At 46.7% G+C, this 19087-nt stretch overlaps 1 protein-coding gene across 1 annotated transcript in view; it reads left to right on the top strand.

Annotated features, from left to right (window-relative positions):
* The first annotated feature begins 2688 nt into the window (after positions 1 to 2688).
* ADAMTS16 (ADAM metallopeptidase with thrombospondin type 1 motif 16) overlaps positions 2689 to 19087 on the top strand; it is a 163444-nt gene continuing 147045 nt past the window's right edge. Inside the window, exons 1-3 of the mRNA XM_021702532.1 lie at positions 2689 to 2820; positions 2909 to 3011; positions 9613 to 9938. Coding sequence (XP_021558207.1) covers positions 2689 to 2820; positions 2909 to 3011; positions 9613 to 9938 — 561 coding nt within the window. The remainder of the gene's footprint in view (positions 2821 to 2908; positions 3012 to 9612; positions 9939 to 19087) is intronic.

Genomic DNA, 19087 nt, shown 5'->3' with positions numbered 1-19087 from the left:
CTTTTCTTAGGAAATTCCAAGGGTTTTAGGAGCTCTCTGTCAGAAATGGTAAGACCAACTATATGTATCCTAGTGGAAATCACAACTCACCTCCCCTCCACCTTGTTTTCAAGGCCTTTCTCATATGCAGCTCATCAGGCTCCCTCAGCTCAGCTCCCTGCCTGGCCCCAGGCAGGAGTTGGCTCTTTGTCAACTAAGACACATTCCTGGTCTGGGATGAGCATTGAATTCAGTGAACAGCTAAAAGAACTGGAAAACACTCATCGCTGTAAAGGATATGGTTTCTTCACAATGGAAAGAGACTCATTGGGTGCTACTCAAAAAGAAAAAAAAAATATCCTAAAACTGAATCCTTTCATTCCATCTGTTTAAACATATAAAAAAAGAACCCCTGGGTGCCTTCATGGGATCTTAGCTAGACTTGGAAAATCTGATCCCCTTGCAGGTTACAGTCAACATAATTAGAAATAGAGGTCCGTATTTCTCAAGCATGTGAGGACTTGCACTCAGGACAGAAGGAACTGCAGCCTCCCGCAGAAGCTTTGCCAGAGCCAGAGGCTCTGCCCCGCCAACCTCAGCCTCTGGTTCCCCTCAGGCTGAGCTCCCTGCCCCCTGCACTGAGTCAGACCCTTGTCCAGAGCTGGAGGAAGGGGAGGAGGCAGGTGTTTTAAAGACCACCCCCAATGCAGGCCTTTCAGTAAAACTATTTTCACTTTAAGACCTGTTTTCAAATAAATATGAGAGAAAGAGAGAGAGAGCCGGCAAGCCAGCCACTGCTCAGCCTGGGGGTTCTGCTGTCCAAGCCCAGGATATCTGGCATGTCCAGACTGCCAGAAGTAGGAAACACGGACAGGCTCAAAGCTAGCTGGGCAAAGGGAACCAGAGACCACAGTCACCTTTTCCCTCTCCACTTTCCCCTCCAAAATGTGCAAAACTGGCAAATCTGGGATAAAGTGAATGTGAGGGACACCGGAACCGCAGAAGTAGGAACCCAGGCTTCCAGGACCCGCAGAAGGTACTTGGCCAGAGAGGAAAAGGGCAATCCTTACAGCAGAGTGGTCAAAGGCAATGCATGTGGTGAGAACACGCACTGGCACACGTGTTCACTCACGCATAAGTGCATACACTCGTGCACACTTGCACACCGGTACATACACACGTGTGCACGCATGCAAGGGTACATACACATGCACACGTGTGCACACACGGGTACATGCACACGTGTGCACGCACGCAAGGGTACATACACATGCACACGTGTGCACACACGGGTACATGCACACGTGTGCACGCACGCAACGGTACATACACATGGACACGTGTGCACACACGGGTACATACACACGTGTGCACGCACGCAAGAGTACATACACATGCACACGTGTGCACACACGGGTACATACACACATGTGCACGCACGCAAGGGTACATACACATGCACACGTGTGCACACACGGGTACATACACACGTGTACACGCACGCAAGGTACATACACACGTGTGCGCGCACGCAAGGGTACATACACACGTGTGCACGCACGCAAGGTACATACACATGCACACGTGCGCACACACAAGTGGATACTGAGGCACAGCCGCGCTCACGTCCACACGCACACACGTGCGTTCACACACACCGTGGTAGAACACTGACTGGGCTTGCTGCCAGGCCAGTGGTCAAGCACCTGCTGCTCCCTGGGCCCTTGGCACCCTGCCTGCAGCCGGGCCCACAGGGATCCTGAGCCCCAAGGCCTCCTAATGGATTGGCTACACGCAGCCAGCCAGCAGCTGGGCACACAGGCTCTCCAGGGCAGGTGGCCCCGGGGCCAGGAGCTCCTCTACATCCAGGACTGACCAGGAGACAGACGTTGCTTCTTAGACCACCGGGCCTCCCATCCCTCCCCAAGGCAAGAGCAAGGCACGAGCAAGGCACCTTCGTGTGTACTCAGAACCGCAGGACACCCTGAAGCCCTGGGCGCCGCTGTCCCGCACTTGATCTCCCACACGCAGCGCGAGGGCCAACGCAGCGGCCCCAGGCGCAGCCCAGCCTCACTTGGTGGGCGGCAGGTGTCTGAGCCAGAGGCAGCACAGGTCTGGCCCTGGGGTTGCTGGCCAGGCAGCCCTGGGGCGGTGCGGCGCGACTGCAGGTTCAGAGGGCACCGGGAGGGTGGCTCAAGCTGCTCACACTCAGAGCCTCCGGGCCACCGCTCCAGCCGCGCGCCCAGGGGAGCTGGGCGAGGCCCCGACCGGCCGGCGGGCGAGCGCGCGCAGGGATCCTCCCCAGCCCTCCTCCCCTCTGCCCCACCCTGCCGCCCGCTTTCTCCGGCCTCTTCCCTCCCCGTCTGTCTCCGCTCCTGCCCTCTTCCTCCAGCTCCCCACCCCGCCGCCCCTGCCAACTCCTCCTGCTCCCTCCTCTCCTCCCCTCGCCGATCCTCTCCGCCTCCCCTGCCCTCCCCTCCCTCCTCCCGCCGCTCTCCCACGGTGCGGGCTGGTGCTCCACCACCGCCCCCGCCTCCTGGCCGCCACTCCGCCCCCCGCGCCGCGCGGAGCGGCAGTGATAACCCCGCGCGGGCGGCGGAGGCCCTGCGGGCAAGGTCCTGCGCGCCGGCCGGCCGGGTCCTCGGTGCCCACTTGCAGCCGCCTGGCTGGGGGCCATCCCGCGGCCCTGGGCACCTGGAGCGCCCCTGGATGGAGCGGCGCGTTCTCCCCGCGGGGACGCAGCGCGGGCGGCGGGCGCGGGGCGCGAGGGGTGGCGGGGCCCTGCGGGTCCCCGGCTGCGCGGCGCTCTGTGTGCTGCTGTTGGCCCAGGTGGCTGTGCAGGTGAGTCCCCGACGGGGCGGGGGGGTGCCCCGCGGCTTCCCCCCTGCAGTCCCGGTCTCACCGACGTGTGGCCGCTGTTTTCCAGCAGGCACCTGCGTGCTCCGTGGGACCCGCAGCGGCCTCGCCAGGGAGCCCGAGCGTCTGGCGTCCTCCGGATTCTGCGGTTCAGCCTGACTGGATGGAAAAAGGCGGTAGGTCTGCGGGGAAGGGGGTTTCCAAGTCCTCATCAAGTGGCACTGGTTTATAAGGTGCTGCGAATGTTCCTAATTCTGCGACTGTTCCTCCCAGGATGCTGCCTTGCCTTCTTGCCTTATGAGCGAGCGCCCATGAGTCAACTTTCACCAATATTCATATTGTATTCCGTTGTGAAACAGTAACGCTTGCCAGCGTTATTACCAGAAGCGGTAGGGGGAAAAAACAAGCAATACATATTTAATAAGAACATTTAAAAAGCAAGGAATAATCTAGAGGTTTTATTAATTTATGCATTCAGGAAATTAGAAAGCGCTTACTACTCCGTTCTCTACCCCTTCGCCCCCTCCTGATCCTCCTCCGGCTTTTAAAGTGAAGCCTCTCTGTATATCCTTGACTAAAGAGCAGGAGACAAAAGAAAGCCGTTTTTGCTTAATACTGATCCAGTTAGTATGAAAGTGGATGCTATTCAGGAGTTGAGCCATAACTGTAACATAGTGCATGGAATGGGTAATTAGCGTTTGCGACAGCCTAAGCAATGCCCGTACTTTCTGCCATGATTTGGCGTACAAGTCTGATCCTTTTGCAATGTGTGGTTTTCCTTGTGCTGTTGGCAAGCTGCATTTGTACATTTCACATCTCCTGGGAATAATCGGCCCTGCCCTGAACTGCCTTAGGCTAAAGGGAAAGGCAGGTGTGGGATGTCAGTTGCTGGGTGGTTTTTATCTGAACCCAATCCTTTGGCAGTTGTTTTGTACTTTGCAACATTTCCAACAATAAATTGACATATCAAGTGTTAGTATTTTAGAGGAAGGACGAGGTTTGATTATCCCAGCTTATTTTCAGAAAATCTAGAAAAGTTAATAACTCAAAGTTTTTGAACATAGTTTTCCATCTTTTATAAAGACAAGAATCTGACGTGTGCATTAACTATTTGAATTCTGTCCCACTGAGTGAGTACACGAATAGTCTATAAATACAGTGGTAGGTAGATGAACGCTGGAACAGAAGACCTTCAGCACCACCAGAGGGCGCTAGATGTAAGTGATATGAAACATAAAAATCGCTTATGGCTCCGTAATTGCTGGAGAAAGGTGATTATCTATCTTTTTAAAGGTCACCTTCTTGGGCTTGCCCTTGTCTTCTTTCATGTTTCTCTCACGATGCATTCCACAATCTAATTATCCATATTATATTTGTCTCTCCACACACACTTCTGAAAAAAAGAGTTTTTTGTTAAGTTCTCTAAAGTTCTCTAAAATCATGAAAATTCGGGCGCCTGGGTGGCTCAGTTGGTTAAGCGACTGCCTTCGGCTCAGGTCATGATCCTGGAGTCCCTGGATCGAGTCCCGCATCGGGCTCCCTGCTTGGCAGGGAGTCTGCTTCTCCTTCTGACCCTCCTCCCTCTCATGCTCTCTGTCTCTCATTCTCTCTGTCTCAAATAAATAAATAAAATCTTAAAATAAATAAATAAATAAATAAAATAAAATAAAATCATGAAAATTCATGAAGGTCTCAGGAGATTTTTCAGGGGACTGTATAGCATTTTATTAAGGTAGGAGCAATACAGACAGAGAACCATTTCTGGAAGGAGAAGTCAAAGGCTCCCTGCCCAAGTGAGCTTCCCCTGCTCCTGGCCAGGACGGACTCCTGGGAGCTGGACTCTAGCCTGGCTGGCATGCGGTTCGAATCACCTGGCACCTCGGCTGGTGTCACAAGCCAAGCATTGCCACGTCATGCACATACCTCGCCTGGTCAAAAACTGGCAGGGAACGTGTGAGCCGTCATCCATGAAGTCATAGCCTAGTGGACAAAGTCCAGCCCCCTACCTGCCTACCCTCTGTGTGTTTTAGGTCTTTAATTAGAAACGGCCAAGTCCAGAGAGAGGGGGTGTTACCAGAGGGCTTTCACACTACCAGAGAAAAGACTCTTTCTGCTCAGCAGGTTCCTTGTTTCGCTGTAGAACAGTAGGGCCAGGGTGCACTTTGTGTAACTGTTGCATTTCTAGGTATCTGTTACACAAATTGGCTTTGGAATCGCTCTTTTTGGCCATAAGGTTTGTTTCCCGCATAATTCAGCCTTTGATTGCCAGTTTTCCTCAGTGTCTGAAGCAGTTCCGCAGCGGGAAAGAGAACGCCCTCTATTCTTGATGCCACGGTGGATAACTAAACTGTTTTCAGACATTTAAGTATGCCTGTTTCATTTTGGCTGATTCAGAGTTGTTTTTCCTTAGTGGGAGATTTTAATGTTTTTCCTACAAATTTGCCTTTGTAATAAAAATAGAGGCTCCTGTTAAGAGCCAAGATGTATCACAGATTTGTTAGCTTTTGATTCTAGAGTAAGTTATGCTTCCAAGTCCAGGTTTAGAAGTTCTTTAGAAATGGGTTTCATCGTACATAATAGACCTGTTGTTTGTGTGTGTGCATTGGAAGATTATATTGATTTACATTCAAACATTTGGGGAACATGAGACAGGGTCGTCTCTTTCAGGTAGCGTGCTTGTCGAGCTTATTTTTTATTTTTTTATTTTTTTAAGATTTTATTTATTAATTTGAGACACAGAGATACAGAGAGAGAGAGAGAGCATGAGCAGGGAGAGAGGCAGAGGGAGAGGGAGAAGCAGGCTCCTCGCTGAGCCAGGAGCCCGACGCGCGGCTCGATCCCAGGACCCTGGGATCATGACCTGAGCTGAAGGCAGACGCTTAACGACTGAGCCACCCAGGCGCCCCGTGCTTGTCAATCTTTAACGACAGGCTCTTTGGAGCCCGGATTTAGGGCATTTTCTGGTTCCCATGGGGTAAACGGGTCAAAATACTTGCACCGTTATCGCTTCCAAGCTATGGATGTGATGTCACTGAGTACAGGGGTAGGATGCAAGGTGCAGATCTGCTCTCGGCAGCTGTTAGGAACCAGCCCTGCATGCTCAGGTGGACTACACTTCAGGCATTCAGCTTGAAACCAGAGTGTTCTTGGACTTGAGGCTGTGGTCAGAAGACCTCTTGAAATCAAGGAGTTCTGACCACTGACTGGAATAGCAATATGTGAAGTTTTTCTCCTTAACTAAGGGTGAATAGGATACAGGTCTCATTTAAAAGAGTCTCAAACAGGGGTGCCTGGATGGCTCAGTTGGTTACGCGTCCAACTTTTGACTTCGGCTCAGGTCATGATCTCGGGATCATGGGATTGAACCCCGTGTCTGGCTCCAGGTTCAGCTGGGAGTCGGCTTGAGATTGTCCTTCTCTCCCTCCCTGTTCCTCTCCCCCAGCTCATGCTCTGGAGTGCGCTTGCTCTCTCTTTAAAATAAGTAAATAAAATCTTTTTTAAAAAAGTTGAAAAATAAAGGATTCTTAAAGATTAGGAATCGCACTAATTTTTTCTTGAAATCACAAGCCAATAGTTGTGGGGGTTATAATCTTAAAACATAAGCTCAAAAGTTAATTTTTTCAGTCTATTGCAGTAATGTATTGATTTATTTCCAGATAGTAATAGGAGTATGATGAGATGCCATGCTTATTTTGTTCATTCATTGAATTCTTTAGTGATGACCTTTTCCACATTCATTGACACATAACCAAGAGTACACATTTGGTAGAGAGGACTATTGTGGGACTAAATCAGGATTCCCCGCCTTGGCAGTATTATTACTTTGTCCCAAGAGCCTGTCCAGTGCATTGAAGACTCTGTAGCAGCATCTCTGGATTGGGTCGTTAGATCCCAGGAGCACCACTGTCCCCCTCCCACTCCGTGACAGCTGGAAATGTCTCCAGACATTTGTCTCCCCGGGGGTGTGGGAGAGGAATTGCTGGTTGAGAACCAGTAGACTAAATTGAAAAAACGGGTCTTCTTCCCATCGTGCATTTTCTTCCTCATTCTTGGGAACAGATTGTCATAGATTACAAAGTGTGGCTTTGCTGTTTCTGGAGCTGGTGGCCTGGGGCCAGCCTGTACCCGTCCTCCAGAGCTGATTGTTCCTTTCCTTTAAGTTTGGCAGAGCTGGTCACTGAAAAGTAAAATATGCAAAGTTATAGTGAAACAAGTCCTTTTAAAAACAAAATTAAAATATGCAAATCTCATCCCTCATCATTATTTTACTCTTATCTGTGCTCCTGAGTTATTTGCATTAATCGTTTCTGTGTGCGGGAGATACTCCGTGTGTACTGGTGTGTTACTGGGTATCTCTTCCGTGCTCCACGTGGAGTGACATCACCTTGGTGCTGGAGATCAGCCACGGTGGGAGTCTTACACCGGGGGAACTGGCAAATGCGGTAAAGCAAGCCGTTTATTCTTTCCCCTCAGATAGCTGGTTGTCTAGCATTTATCAACAGGATGCTGTATGTGTTTATGTAAAAGAGTCTTATCAGTCGCTATTTTGAGAGTAGATACTGTAGAGATACTAGAGAGTGGATACTCCCCTCCAGATAAAGGATGCATGTTATATGTCCTCCAAAACAAAGGTCATAAGAATGTGGCTTATATCATCTGGAAACAATTTGATTTCTTTAAGTGGTAATCGTGTGTTTATGTGCAATAAATGTGCTGATTAGGCAGTGTTTGGAAGTGTCCACAGCCTCTGTTGGAATAGACACAGACTTGGGGTGGGGGGAGATGGGTCCCCTGAGAGTCCCGGGGGCAGGGTGAAAGGGGCAACACCTCCACTTGCGCCAGCCTCCCCCTCCATCCAGGAGGCTGGGGATGTGGAAGGCAGTGGGGAGAAACTGAGGTAGAAAGGCGTGCACACTTGTCTCTCAGAGTGGCCCAGGACAGCCTGCAGTCACATCCTTACACCAGACGAGCAAATCCCTGACTTGTTTCCCCTTTCTCCTGTCATTGCACACAGTTGAGCCAGAGTTCTTTTATTTTCTTGGTTTCCTAAGTAAAACAGGAAACAGGCCCAATAAAGTTTGCCCTCTGGGACACAAATGCTCTGCTTCGACATAGATTTTGATGGTTGGTCGTCCTGTGATCTGCTATAATCCGCTGCCCGTGACCCTCAGGGTACCTGTTGATCCCTGAGTGGCAGGGCCAGGCCCTGAGGTCGCACATCGAAGCTGTTGCCCGGAGCAAACGGCTTCCCTGGGGTCGCCAAGGCCAGAACCGATCGTTGGGTTATCCTGCCACTGGATCGAGTTGACTGCCGGCCCTGGACACACACCTTGCCACTGGCTTCAGCATGGGGGGGCTCAAGACAGGGCCTCACCATCTGCGGCCTGCTCTCTCTCCCCCAACCCACCATGTGCCATTTCTGATCGGTGCTGGCTGCCTGCCCTGTTCGAGTGTGACCTTTCCCTGTTCCTGACGGCACAGGGACCCATGGACGGACACCTGCACTGAAACAGATTGTGAAGAAAACCTCATTTTTCCAGAAAAAGTTATTACCCAAATACTGCTTACTTCTGACCAAACACTATCTCTGTGTTTTATCTTATGACTCTAAGAAGAATGTCCAACTCGCACTAAAGCAGAAAAGAGTCCCGGTTATGAGACTTTCACAGCTTCCTGGGTGCACATTTTATAATGAAAGGAGCTGCAAAGCTTCTGTCTATGCTTTCCACAGAGAGGGCCACACTGTGACATTGTCGGCCCCTGATGCCCCACAGGCCTGTGTGGGTGCCCTGAAAGCAGAAAGCCCCTTTCTTCACATTTCAAAAAATTATGTATTTGAATGTTTTTTAGGCTAGCATACTATGAATCAGAGTGGGCAGAAGACCATGGTGCACATTGGGGAAGACCCTGGGTGGTGAACTCTGATGTCATGCCAAGAGCTCAGGCCAGTGAGCGGGTGGACAGCAGTATTCAGTGGGAGCAGACCGTGTAGGAAACGTTAGCATCTGGAATATGTCTGCATATGATTTGTAGGATTCCTTGATTTAACAATTAACTGTTAAAATATTAAGCAGCAAAGTATAGCCATCGTAGTTGTCTTTTTTTTTTTTTTAAGATTTTATTTATTTATTTGAGAGAAAGAGAGAGAGAGCACATGAGAGGGGGAGGGCCAGAGGGAGAAGCAGACTCCCCGCTGAGCGGGGACCCCGATGCGGGACTCGATCCTGGGACTCCAGGATCATGACCTGAGCCGAAGGCAGTCGCTTAACCAACTGAGCCACCCAGGCGCCCCGTAGTTGTCTTTTTAACTAATTTTTGATAAATTGTTGGTATTTTGAAGCTAAAAGTTCGTGTCAGCTCAATGAAAGTTTTTATAAAAAACAAGCATGGCTAAAAAAAATATTTAGAACCATAAATGATTACATGTTATCGTGAGTGCAAAGTAAACATTATGAAATGTAATCCTAAAAGTCCATTTTCGGATTTCTTTGGTCTGTGATTCATTTTTCTTTTGGAGTGTTGTAGATTTTGCTGGATTGGGAATAACATATTTTGGGGCAGCAGAGACTTCTCTAAAGGCCACTTTGAAGATTTTCCCTCCTGACTATGATTGTTCACATCCTACGGTACGGATTTGAGCTTGGCTCAATGCTGGCATTTCCTCCCATCATTTTTATTGGGCGGAAGTGGCCTCTGGCAATAAATTATATTCCAAGACTGCCTGATTCTTTTCAGAATCCTGAATTTACTCAGCCACACCTTCTCTTTGTCTTTCAGAATATGACCTGGTGTCTCCTTATGAGGTTGACCACAATGGAGACTATGTGTCCCACGAAATCACACACCCTCAAAGGAGGAAGAGGGCGCTGGCCCAGCTCGGGGTGGAGTCTCTCCACCTTCGGCTGAAGGGCTTCAGGCACGACTTCCACATGGAGCTGAAAGCTTCCAGCAACCTGGTGGCTCCCGGATTTATCGTGCAGACACTGGGGAAAGGAGGTACTAAGTCCGTGCACACCTTCCCGCCTGAGGATTTCTGTTTCTATCAAGGCTCCTTACGATCCCACAAAAATTCCTCGGTGGCTCTCTCAACGTGCAAAGGTTTGGTGAGTACAGCTTGGGTGTGAGTGGTGTGTGATAGGGGACAGGGTGCTGTTTCCCTTGAGCGATTGTAGCTGGTTCCGCTATTATGGCAGGACACATTTCTTTGGTCTGTAAAAGCAGGAGGAAATCGCCAAGTAATACTCTCTAGAATATGTCGTTCTTTGGCACACTTGGCAATAGAAGCACATGTCCAGACTTCTGTTGTTTTACAAGAACCAGGGAAGAGCGTGCCAGTGTGAAAATCGTACTTCAAGCTCATGGCCAGGTCTGACATAGAGAACTTCCCAGGGGCCGCTTCCACTGTAACTCACTGGTCCGTGCAGCGCCGCAGAAATGTCTTCATTCCAAATAGAACAGCAGTACGAAACTGATGGGCCGGGTGGATTATTTGATCCAAAGCTGGGAAGCACTTTACCTCTGCCATTCTCTTGAGGATCACATGCTTACAGAATAGGGCCTTCGTTCCAAATGCGGTGATAAAGCCATGGCCCGGCGGCAGTCCAAGTCTTCCTAGACCGATGATTCTGTGGTACATTCCCCATTTTCTTAGTATCTGACGTAGACACTGAACATCACTTGAATGCTTCTGGTGGTCCCCTTTGCTGGGACCTTACAGTGAGGATCGTCTGGCCCCATTGAGAAGATACCTGCATCTCTCGGGCTGCCCCAAGCCGAAATCTCAATGCCTTGTCTTTTAATTTTCTTAAAATACTTCCATATTTTTAGGGAAGAAAAGCTTAGCGGATACTTCGAGTTTTGAGTACATTAATCATTCGGACACAGATGAGCGAGACAGGACTTAGGTAACTGAGCAAAAATGTGTGGCCAAAATGTTTTAAGGTCTTGACCATAGTAAAGGTTTGGCAAACAGGTTTTTTTTTTTTTAAAGATTTTATTTACTTATTTGACAGAGCACAAGTAGACAGAGCAGCAGGCAGAGGGAGAGGGATAAACAGGCTCCCCGTAGAGCAGGGAGTCTGACTCGGGGCTTGATCCCAGGACCCTGGGATCATGACCCAAGCCGAAGGCAGACACTTAACTGACTGAGCCACCCAGGTGCCCCTTGGCAAACAGGTTTTTATATATTTATTATATTTCTAGAAAATGCTTTAAGTCTGTCTTACATTTTTTTCTCTCTTGGAAAGAGGGAATTCAGACTCTGCATCTTATAAGGATTTTGTGCAAGTGTGTGTGGATACTGGATGGTGAAGCGGCATTTGTAACCAGTCCCTTCAAATACTACATATGTGCAAATGCTAAATCCCATTAAAATTTTTCAAAAAATATTAATGCCTGCTTTGCGTTTGGAATGGCTTGATTCCATGTCTACTCTAATTTGTAAAGGGCTTTTGATTGGAGAATGGCTACAATAGGGATTTCCCAAAGATAAGGTGGTGGTTATTTCGCATAATTTTTAGGATTGAAGACAGTGTGGCTGATTTCTTCCATGTTCTCCCAAGAAGAACAGATCTTCCTTAATGAAAGGGCTAGAACTCTTCATAGAATTCACTAAAGGAAGAGATCTCTTCTTTGGCTTTCTTTCACAAAGGCTCAGACCGGAAATGGAAGCCATCTGTGTGGTAGGGAGGTATGCCATGACTTCAGAGCTAGTAGCCTTGGATTTGTTTGTGGAGATTGGGTGAGGTGCTTCCCATTAACCCAGCAGGGGTGCAGGTTTATTGATGCCCTGGGTCTCTGTGAGCCCAGGCTCTCCCGATGGCTGAGCCCTGCTCTGGAGTCGGTCCCAGGAGCAGAGCTGGCTGGCAGCAGCTTGAGATTTCTGGTTCTCTTTGATCTCCATGGGAGTTAGCGGCACACTTGTAAGTGACAACTACGTGTGAGATAAAGAAGTGAAAGAGAGCAGAAAAAAGACTCCTGTGAATAATGAACCCTGGAATTTAATATTCTGGTCACTGGAATAGAAATCTGTATGCTTTCCCCATTAATCTTGCAAATACATTAAATCCAACTTCACTGATTATTTTGTCTGTAGGTGATCATGACAGAAATGACCTCAACCAGACTTATGAGTGTGGGGTTCAGGGGCATTTGCCATATGATAGAACAAATCAGAAGCATTTTAAAGAAGAAAAAGGGAGGATAAGAAGTCATCTTTCATTAGCCAGATGATAAAAAATACTGAATGGGATCATCCCTCAAGTGGCTGCCAAGTCTTTTATTTCTTTACTGATTGATATCTATCCCATTGCTCATCTTTCAGATCTCTTCAAGTATGATGAAAAATGGCATGTTTTTATATTAGAGGACAGCTCCTTTTTTGTTCTTTTTATTCTTGTTTTTTTTTTTTTTTATTTTTTATTTTATTTATTTATTTATTTATTTTAAAGATTTTTTATTTATTTATTTGAGAGAGAGAGAATGAGAGAGAGCACATGAGAGGGGGGAGGGTCAGAGGGAGAAGCAGACTCACCGCCGAGCAGGGAGCCTGACGCGGGACTCGATCCAGGGACTCCAGGATCCTGAGCCGAAGGCAGTCGCCCAAGCAACTGAGCCACCCAGGCGCCCCTTGTTTTTTTTTTTAATCTAATTAAAGTCCTAGGTTGATCTCAGTTAAGCTTTTGTTTTCCCCCCTCGGTATTTCTGGTTGACCCAGCTATTCGCTGGCCATCAGGTGTCAGTAGAATTCTTTTTGGTTTGACCTGTTGTCTCTGATACACCTCAAGGAGAGAGCATTTGGAAAACAAGATCCCTGGTAGGGGAGAAAAAAAAAAAATTATATTCTGTTCTTCTGGTTTTACCTACAGTGTGGGACTATCACCTGTAAGCTAAAATATATTGCTTAACTAAGAGTTTAATGACTTCAGGTAGAGAACATGCTTGACAATTGTGAGATGATGCAGTTTCCAATCTGATAGATAGTTTTCTCACCTGGTTCCCAGCTTTTGTGTTTGGGAGCACTTTGCCGTCATTCTCTAAAAACGGATTTGAGGAACACCATCAAAGTTAAAAGCTGATTGCCTTATTTATAGTAAATAACTACTCTTGACAAACTAAAATGAGTGTTTTCCTGAGGGTCTCGTGAATAATAAATGCACTTCAGATCTGTGTTGTGTGATGAGAGAGGCAGGGAATGGGCAGTGTCGCTTCAGTGCTGAAATAGGACACGTCTGGGTGCCAGGAGGGGCAGAGAGGGTGCGTCACCCTGCCTTGCTGGGAGGTGGCAGCATCCGCATATGGTTTTGGGGTAGTTTTGTCCAACCTGAATCCTTACGGTAGAAGCGGGGTGTGATGCCTGGTGGAGAAATAGACTGCCCCAGGAAGGACTGATAATATCTGTCAAGGTCATGGAACTCTCCACTGCACCATCTGTAAACCCTAGGAAGACCTCTGAAGTCCTTCTGATATTGCCACCAAGAACCTTGGCTCAAAATATTTCGTATTTCACTAAATAAGGTTATTTAAAAAAAAAAAAAGGCGATGTGTGTAGTTCTTAAGTCTCTACCTACTTGACATCACAGGTCTGTTGTGATCACCACGCTTAGGCATGTGAAGGCCTGTCACACAGCACGTGCCTTTCCTGAGGCACCATGTGGTGACAGTGTGGGAAACAGCGATGGTCAGGACAGTAGCGGAAGGAGCGACCCTAATTTATGGAGGGTTCTGTGCCGCATGCTTGGCTATCATTTGTTAAGTTGCTTAGCCTAATGGCCACGCTAACAGATAGGTACTATTTTTTTTAAAAGACAACTTTTTTGTTATGTAGTGCATACATCATAGAGATTTCCCCCATTGGAAATGTATAATTCAGTGGTTTGTAGTATATTTCCAGAGTTGTACAAGCCTCACCACACCTAATCTGAGACTCTGCATCACCCCAGAAAGAAAGCCCTGGCAGTCCCCATTCCCCAAGCCCCATCAGTCCTAAACCCCACTAATTTAACTTTCTGTCTCTGTAGATTTGCCTAATCTGGTAATTTCTCATAAAGGGAAGCATACAACTTGCGGTCTTTTGTGACTGGCTTCTTTCACTTGGTGTAATGTGTTCATGTTTCATTCACATTGTAACGTGTATCAAAACGTCATTATTTTTATTGCTAAACATATGACATTTTTTATCTATCCTTTCAGCGGTTGATGGATCTCACTGCCTGTGCTCTTTTTGGCTGTGACTATCACTGCTGTTTGTGTACAAGTTCTTGTGCAGACATATGTTCCGTTTCTCTTGTGTTTATACCTAGGAGTGTAATTGCTGGGTCCTATGGAAATTCTATGTTTAACATTTTGATGAATTTCCAGACTGCGTTCCACATTAGCGTTCCCATTTTGTATCCTCCTAGCAATGCATGAGGATTCTGATTTCTCCTCACTCTGGCCAGCACTTATCCACCTTCTTATTATAGCTGTCCCGGTGAGGACGAAGTGCTGTCTCATTGGGGCTTGGAGTGGCTGGATAGAGATCATTGGATGGCGCTTTGGTTGTTTTTATTCTCGTTATTGTTTAGTTAGTGGTTTTTCCTTCCAGCACTTTGACGATGTCATCCTACTGCCTCTTCAGCCCTATTGTTTAGCTGGAAAAGTCTGCTGTTTATCTCATTGCAGTTTTATTGCGCATAGGAGTTGGGTTTTTTTTATGGTTGTTTCAAGATTTTCTTTTTGTCTTTGTCTTTCTACATTTTTACTGTGATGTGTATGGGTGTGGTTATCTTTGTGTTCACCCTGTGGTACTCTCATTATGCATATATTGGTGTGCTTAATGCCTTACTACATTTCTCGGAGGCTCCGCTCATTTTCCTTCATTTGCTTTTTCCTCTGTGCACTTCAAATTGCAACATTTTTATCAATTTATCTTCAAATCCACTGATTCCCTGCTGGCAGTTCAAATCTATTAAGTTTCTGTAATAAAGCTTTCATTTGGGATATTGTACTTTTTAACTCCAGAATTTCCATTTGGTTATTTTTATAATTTCCCTTATTCTGTATTTCATAAGTCATTGTCATTAGGCCTTGCTTTAATCCTTTAGACATCCTTCTCTTTGGTTCCATGAACATATTTGTAATAGTTGCTTTGACATAGTTCTCTACTAAGCCCCACATCTGGGTCCTCTCAGAAGCAGTTTCTGTGCCTGTCTGTTTTCGTGTGTAGGGGTCACACTTTTCTGTCTCTTTGCATGTCTTATAATTTTCTTCTAGAACTTGAGCATCATAGAGAACATATTGTAGCAACTCTATAGATGCTGGCCACACTCTGACTCTGCAGGACTTGACCTTATCCTGTGAGTGGAGCTCTGGATGAGGATGTTGGTGCCTGGTCTTCTCTGTTTTTGCTTCCTGGACGGCAGCCTGTATGTTACGGAAGAGCTGGCGTGGGGATGTTCAGGGCTTCGTGCTGAGCCTGGAGTGGAGCTTCCAGCCTAAGAGTAGGGGCGGCCTGCAGAAGGCAAACCAGTTCCCATGGCCATGCCTGCCTGGTATAGAGCTTCTGCAACATAGAACTAAGGAGAGGAGAAATGCTGGTGGCTTGTTCCTGCTTCTGTGGAAACAGTTCTAGAATGGATGTTGGGGGAACAAGGAGCCTTTGTCTTCTTGGCTGCACATGTCTGGAGTAGAGCTCTGTCACATTGACTGGGGACAGGGTGAGTAGGTGACCAGACCATGGCTCAGATGCCACCAAATTTCCCCATCTTTCCAAGTTTCAATTAAATTCAGTAGCTGATTCTCCACTTTTTATGACCTTAGGGAATTTTATAGAAACTTTAAATGTCTTGGCTCTGTGTGTGTGTGTGTGTGTGTGTGTGTGTGTGTGTGTGTGTGATTTTTCAGCAATTAAATGATCATTTCACTGGAAAGCAGATCTACCTCACCCCTCACACTTCCATTTGGGAAGTCAGTCTCCAGTAGGTGCTATTATTAACACATTTTACAGATCATTGCCCAAGACCACTTTATTTTCCCCATTTTACAGATGACTCTCAAGATAATTCTTAAAAGAGTGAGATCTGTGCCTAGGTAGCCTGACTCAAGAACCAGCACTTCAAACCATAGACTACTTTTGCTTCCCGAGATCACCAGGCTGTAGCTGCCCTCCAGGGACCTGCAAGATCATTTATGTGAATTTTCATGGCATCATCTTTGAACGCTCCCATAGGGGTCATGATTCTCTCATTTGTTTTCCAGTTCAGTGCCACCTTCCTCAGCATGTAGTCCTCTCAGAGCTTAAGATCCCCATTTATACTGTAGCAGGGGCCTCTTTTAAAATATATATGGATTCATCCCGTAATTATTTATTTACAGGTTTGTTTGTGAGCTCTTCAAAAAACCTTGCTTCATTTATCTTTGTATCCCCAAGTTCCTGATAACATAAACCGTATTTTTGCTTGCAACAAATGCTTGTATTTCAAATTTACAAAAACATACTATATTTTCTCAACCTCTGTTTTGAGGTATAAATAACTATACAATTAATTTTAGAATTCATTTCATCTGATTTCTTTCCATGGCTAATGCCAAACACCCTGAATTTTCTGTTGAAGCTCATAGTTTACTCAGAAATGTTTTTTAAAGATTTTATTTATTTATTTATTTGAGAGAGAGAGAGAGAGAGAGAATGAGCAGGGGGGAGGGGCAGAGGGGGAGAGAGAGAGAGAAGCAGACTCCGTGTTGTGCAGGGAGCCTGATGCGGGGCTCGATCCCAGGACCCTGGGATCATGACCTGAGCCGAAGGCAGAGACTTAACTGACTAAGCCACCCAGGCACCCCCATAAATGATTTTCTCAATAAGGTTTCTGATGAAGTATTTTTAAAAACTTCCATTACTCAGTACTATTAATGAGCTTCCTTTAGATATGTATGCTGTTGCATATGACAGGATTAGATTTTCTTAATGGATTTTATGCAAGTTCTGTACTTGGATTATCACTTTAGCTCCCCACCTCCAAAGAGTATCAAGTCTGTCAATTACCCTTGGCACAAAATCTGTGTGAAATTTTGCTCCTCTTACTTACAGCATTGTGTCTGTTAAAGCTTTAATGGATAGGCTACATATCACTTCTCCTAAAATCTAATTATTCTCTTGTTTTCAACAATGTTGGAAAACTTATAAATGCAACAGTTGTCACGTGTGTTTAAGAATTCCCTCCCTTGGTTGGAGACTGAATCGGGGCCCTGGTTTGAACTGTCCTAAGTTTGATTCCCAACCTCAGACTCCAGGGATTCTCTGGAAACTCCAGTCATCGAGAGTTTTTCTACAGCACCCAATAAATCCTAGGAAACTGCCTGAAAGATTGCCAGACTTTTAACTGACTTTGAAAAATGTTCTGGAGCCAGTAAAATAACGCAGGAGCAGAAGGGAAAACCCAACACAGTCATGGTCAGAAGAGATAATAGGCGTTCTTAAGAGCAGTGTCCCAATCTGAGAAGGCTGGGGATGGCAAAACCAGGTTGAAAATATGTCAGTCTTGGGAGGCATGTAATAAAATTGTAGAAAAACTAAGGCTTTTAGAGGAAGTAGGGCCAAAGTTGGTATTATTAGGAAATTTATATGTGAGTGTGGGGAACCAAAGGACAGCACTGGATAATTACATATGTTTCTGCTAGTTCCTTAAGAATAAGTACAGTAAGGGGCGCCTGGGTGGCTCAGTCGGTTAAGCATCCGACTCTTGATTTCAGATCAGGTCATGATCTCAGGATCATGAGATTGAGCCCCGTGTTGGGCCCAGCAAGGAGCCTGATCAAGGTAACATTTAAATAATCCTTTACACTTGATGTGACCACAGATTTTTTCTATTAGCTTACCGTTCATTATAAACACGAATGAGATGGTTAGAGGAATTTAATTATAGAATCTATAATTTTGCTCCACTTCCCTTTTTTTCCAGGTGATGACCCTGAGCTTCAGGGGCATGCAGTTGACATGGCCAGTATTGCAAGGCCAGGTGGATTGAGACAGGTGTAGGACCCATGTATTCAGATTCTCTGTCTGGTGATGTTTTTTCACTGAACACACTGGATGCTATTACTTGTTCACATACTGGGGAACCAATTGAAGGAATGTGAATGTTGGAATCTGTGCCAGAGATTTTACAAATAGTAAATGTGTCTTTGGTCTGGAGATCTGGGCCACGTAGCAGTGGGTAGAGGAGAGATGGCAGGCTTCCCTTCTGGTTGGTGCTCAGTACTCTGGATGTCTCTTATCAGGAGGCAGATGCGCCAAGGACAGGCCTCATATGGACACTCTCGGTCAGTAGAATATTTGCTGAAAGGATCATCGGAAGGTGCTTATGTCCACAACCAGTGGGGCAGGATTTTCTTCATGGGCAAGATCTGCCTGAGACAGCCAAATGGGTCTCTTTGGGGAAGCAGGAACATGATCCCTGTGGTCATTTCCTCTGGGGAATGCTCCAAGTCTAGGATTCTCTATACCTGAAGCCTGCTTTTGTAGGCAGTGACTATTCAAGACTAAGTCCAGTCTCGTCCAGAGAGAAAAAAGAGGAGGCCAGATGAAACCATGCTCTGTAAAGCAGGATTCTTCTTGCCTGAGGTTCAGCCACAGCAGGATGGTCGTTTTCTTCTTAAATGTCATTTTCCCTGACCCACACATCTAAAATTGCCTACTGCCCCCCCTCCACACATCCTTCCTATCCTCTTCCCTGCTGTTTTTTTGTTTGTTTGTTTGTTTGTTTTGTATTTATTGTTATCTGTATCAGTCATGGTCCAGTTAGGACACAGAAACCACACAACTTGAAAAGAGAGAATTAATGCAATGCATGAAATAGGTATTAACTGAAAAATTAAAAACAGAATACAAAAGCTTTACAAGATAGCTAATGCAGGAAGTAGCTACAGCCCTTGGGGCTGAGGGAACAGAGTGAAGTCTTGGTTATTACAATTTCACTGCTTCAGCGGGGCTCAAACTCCCGAGTAGGATCTCGCCAGCTGGTGCTGGACTCCTGAGGGGGCATGCTGCGGGTTCTTCAAGTAAACTGGAGACTGGAGCAGGCTGCTTCTGCCCGGTGAAGCGGGCTGACAGGATCAGGAAGCAGACAGGAGGTCCCCATGGGGCAGGTAGGAGGTCCACGGGGGTCAGGCGGGACGTCCGGGGGTGGGGGGCAGGAAGTCCACGGGGGGCAGAGAGGAGGTCCACGGAGGTAGGGGCAGACAGGAAGTCCACATGGGTGCAGGCAGGAGGACCACG

The sequence above is a fragment of the Neomonachus schauinslandi genome, chromosome 7 (genome assembly GCF_002201575.2).
Source record: "Neomonachus schauinslandi chromosome 7, ASM220157v2, whole genome shotgun sequence".
Taxonomy (NCBI): Eukaryota; Metazoa; Chordata; class Mammalia; order Carnivora; family Phocidae; genus Neomonachus; species Neomonachus schauinslandi.
This window is presented reverse-complemented; position numbering and strand designations above follow the sequence as displayed.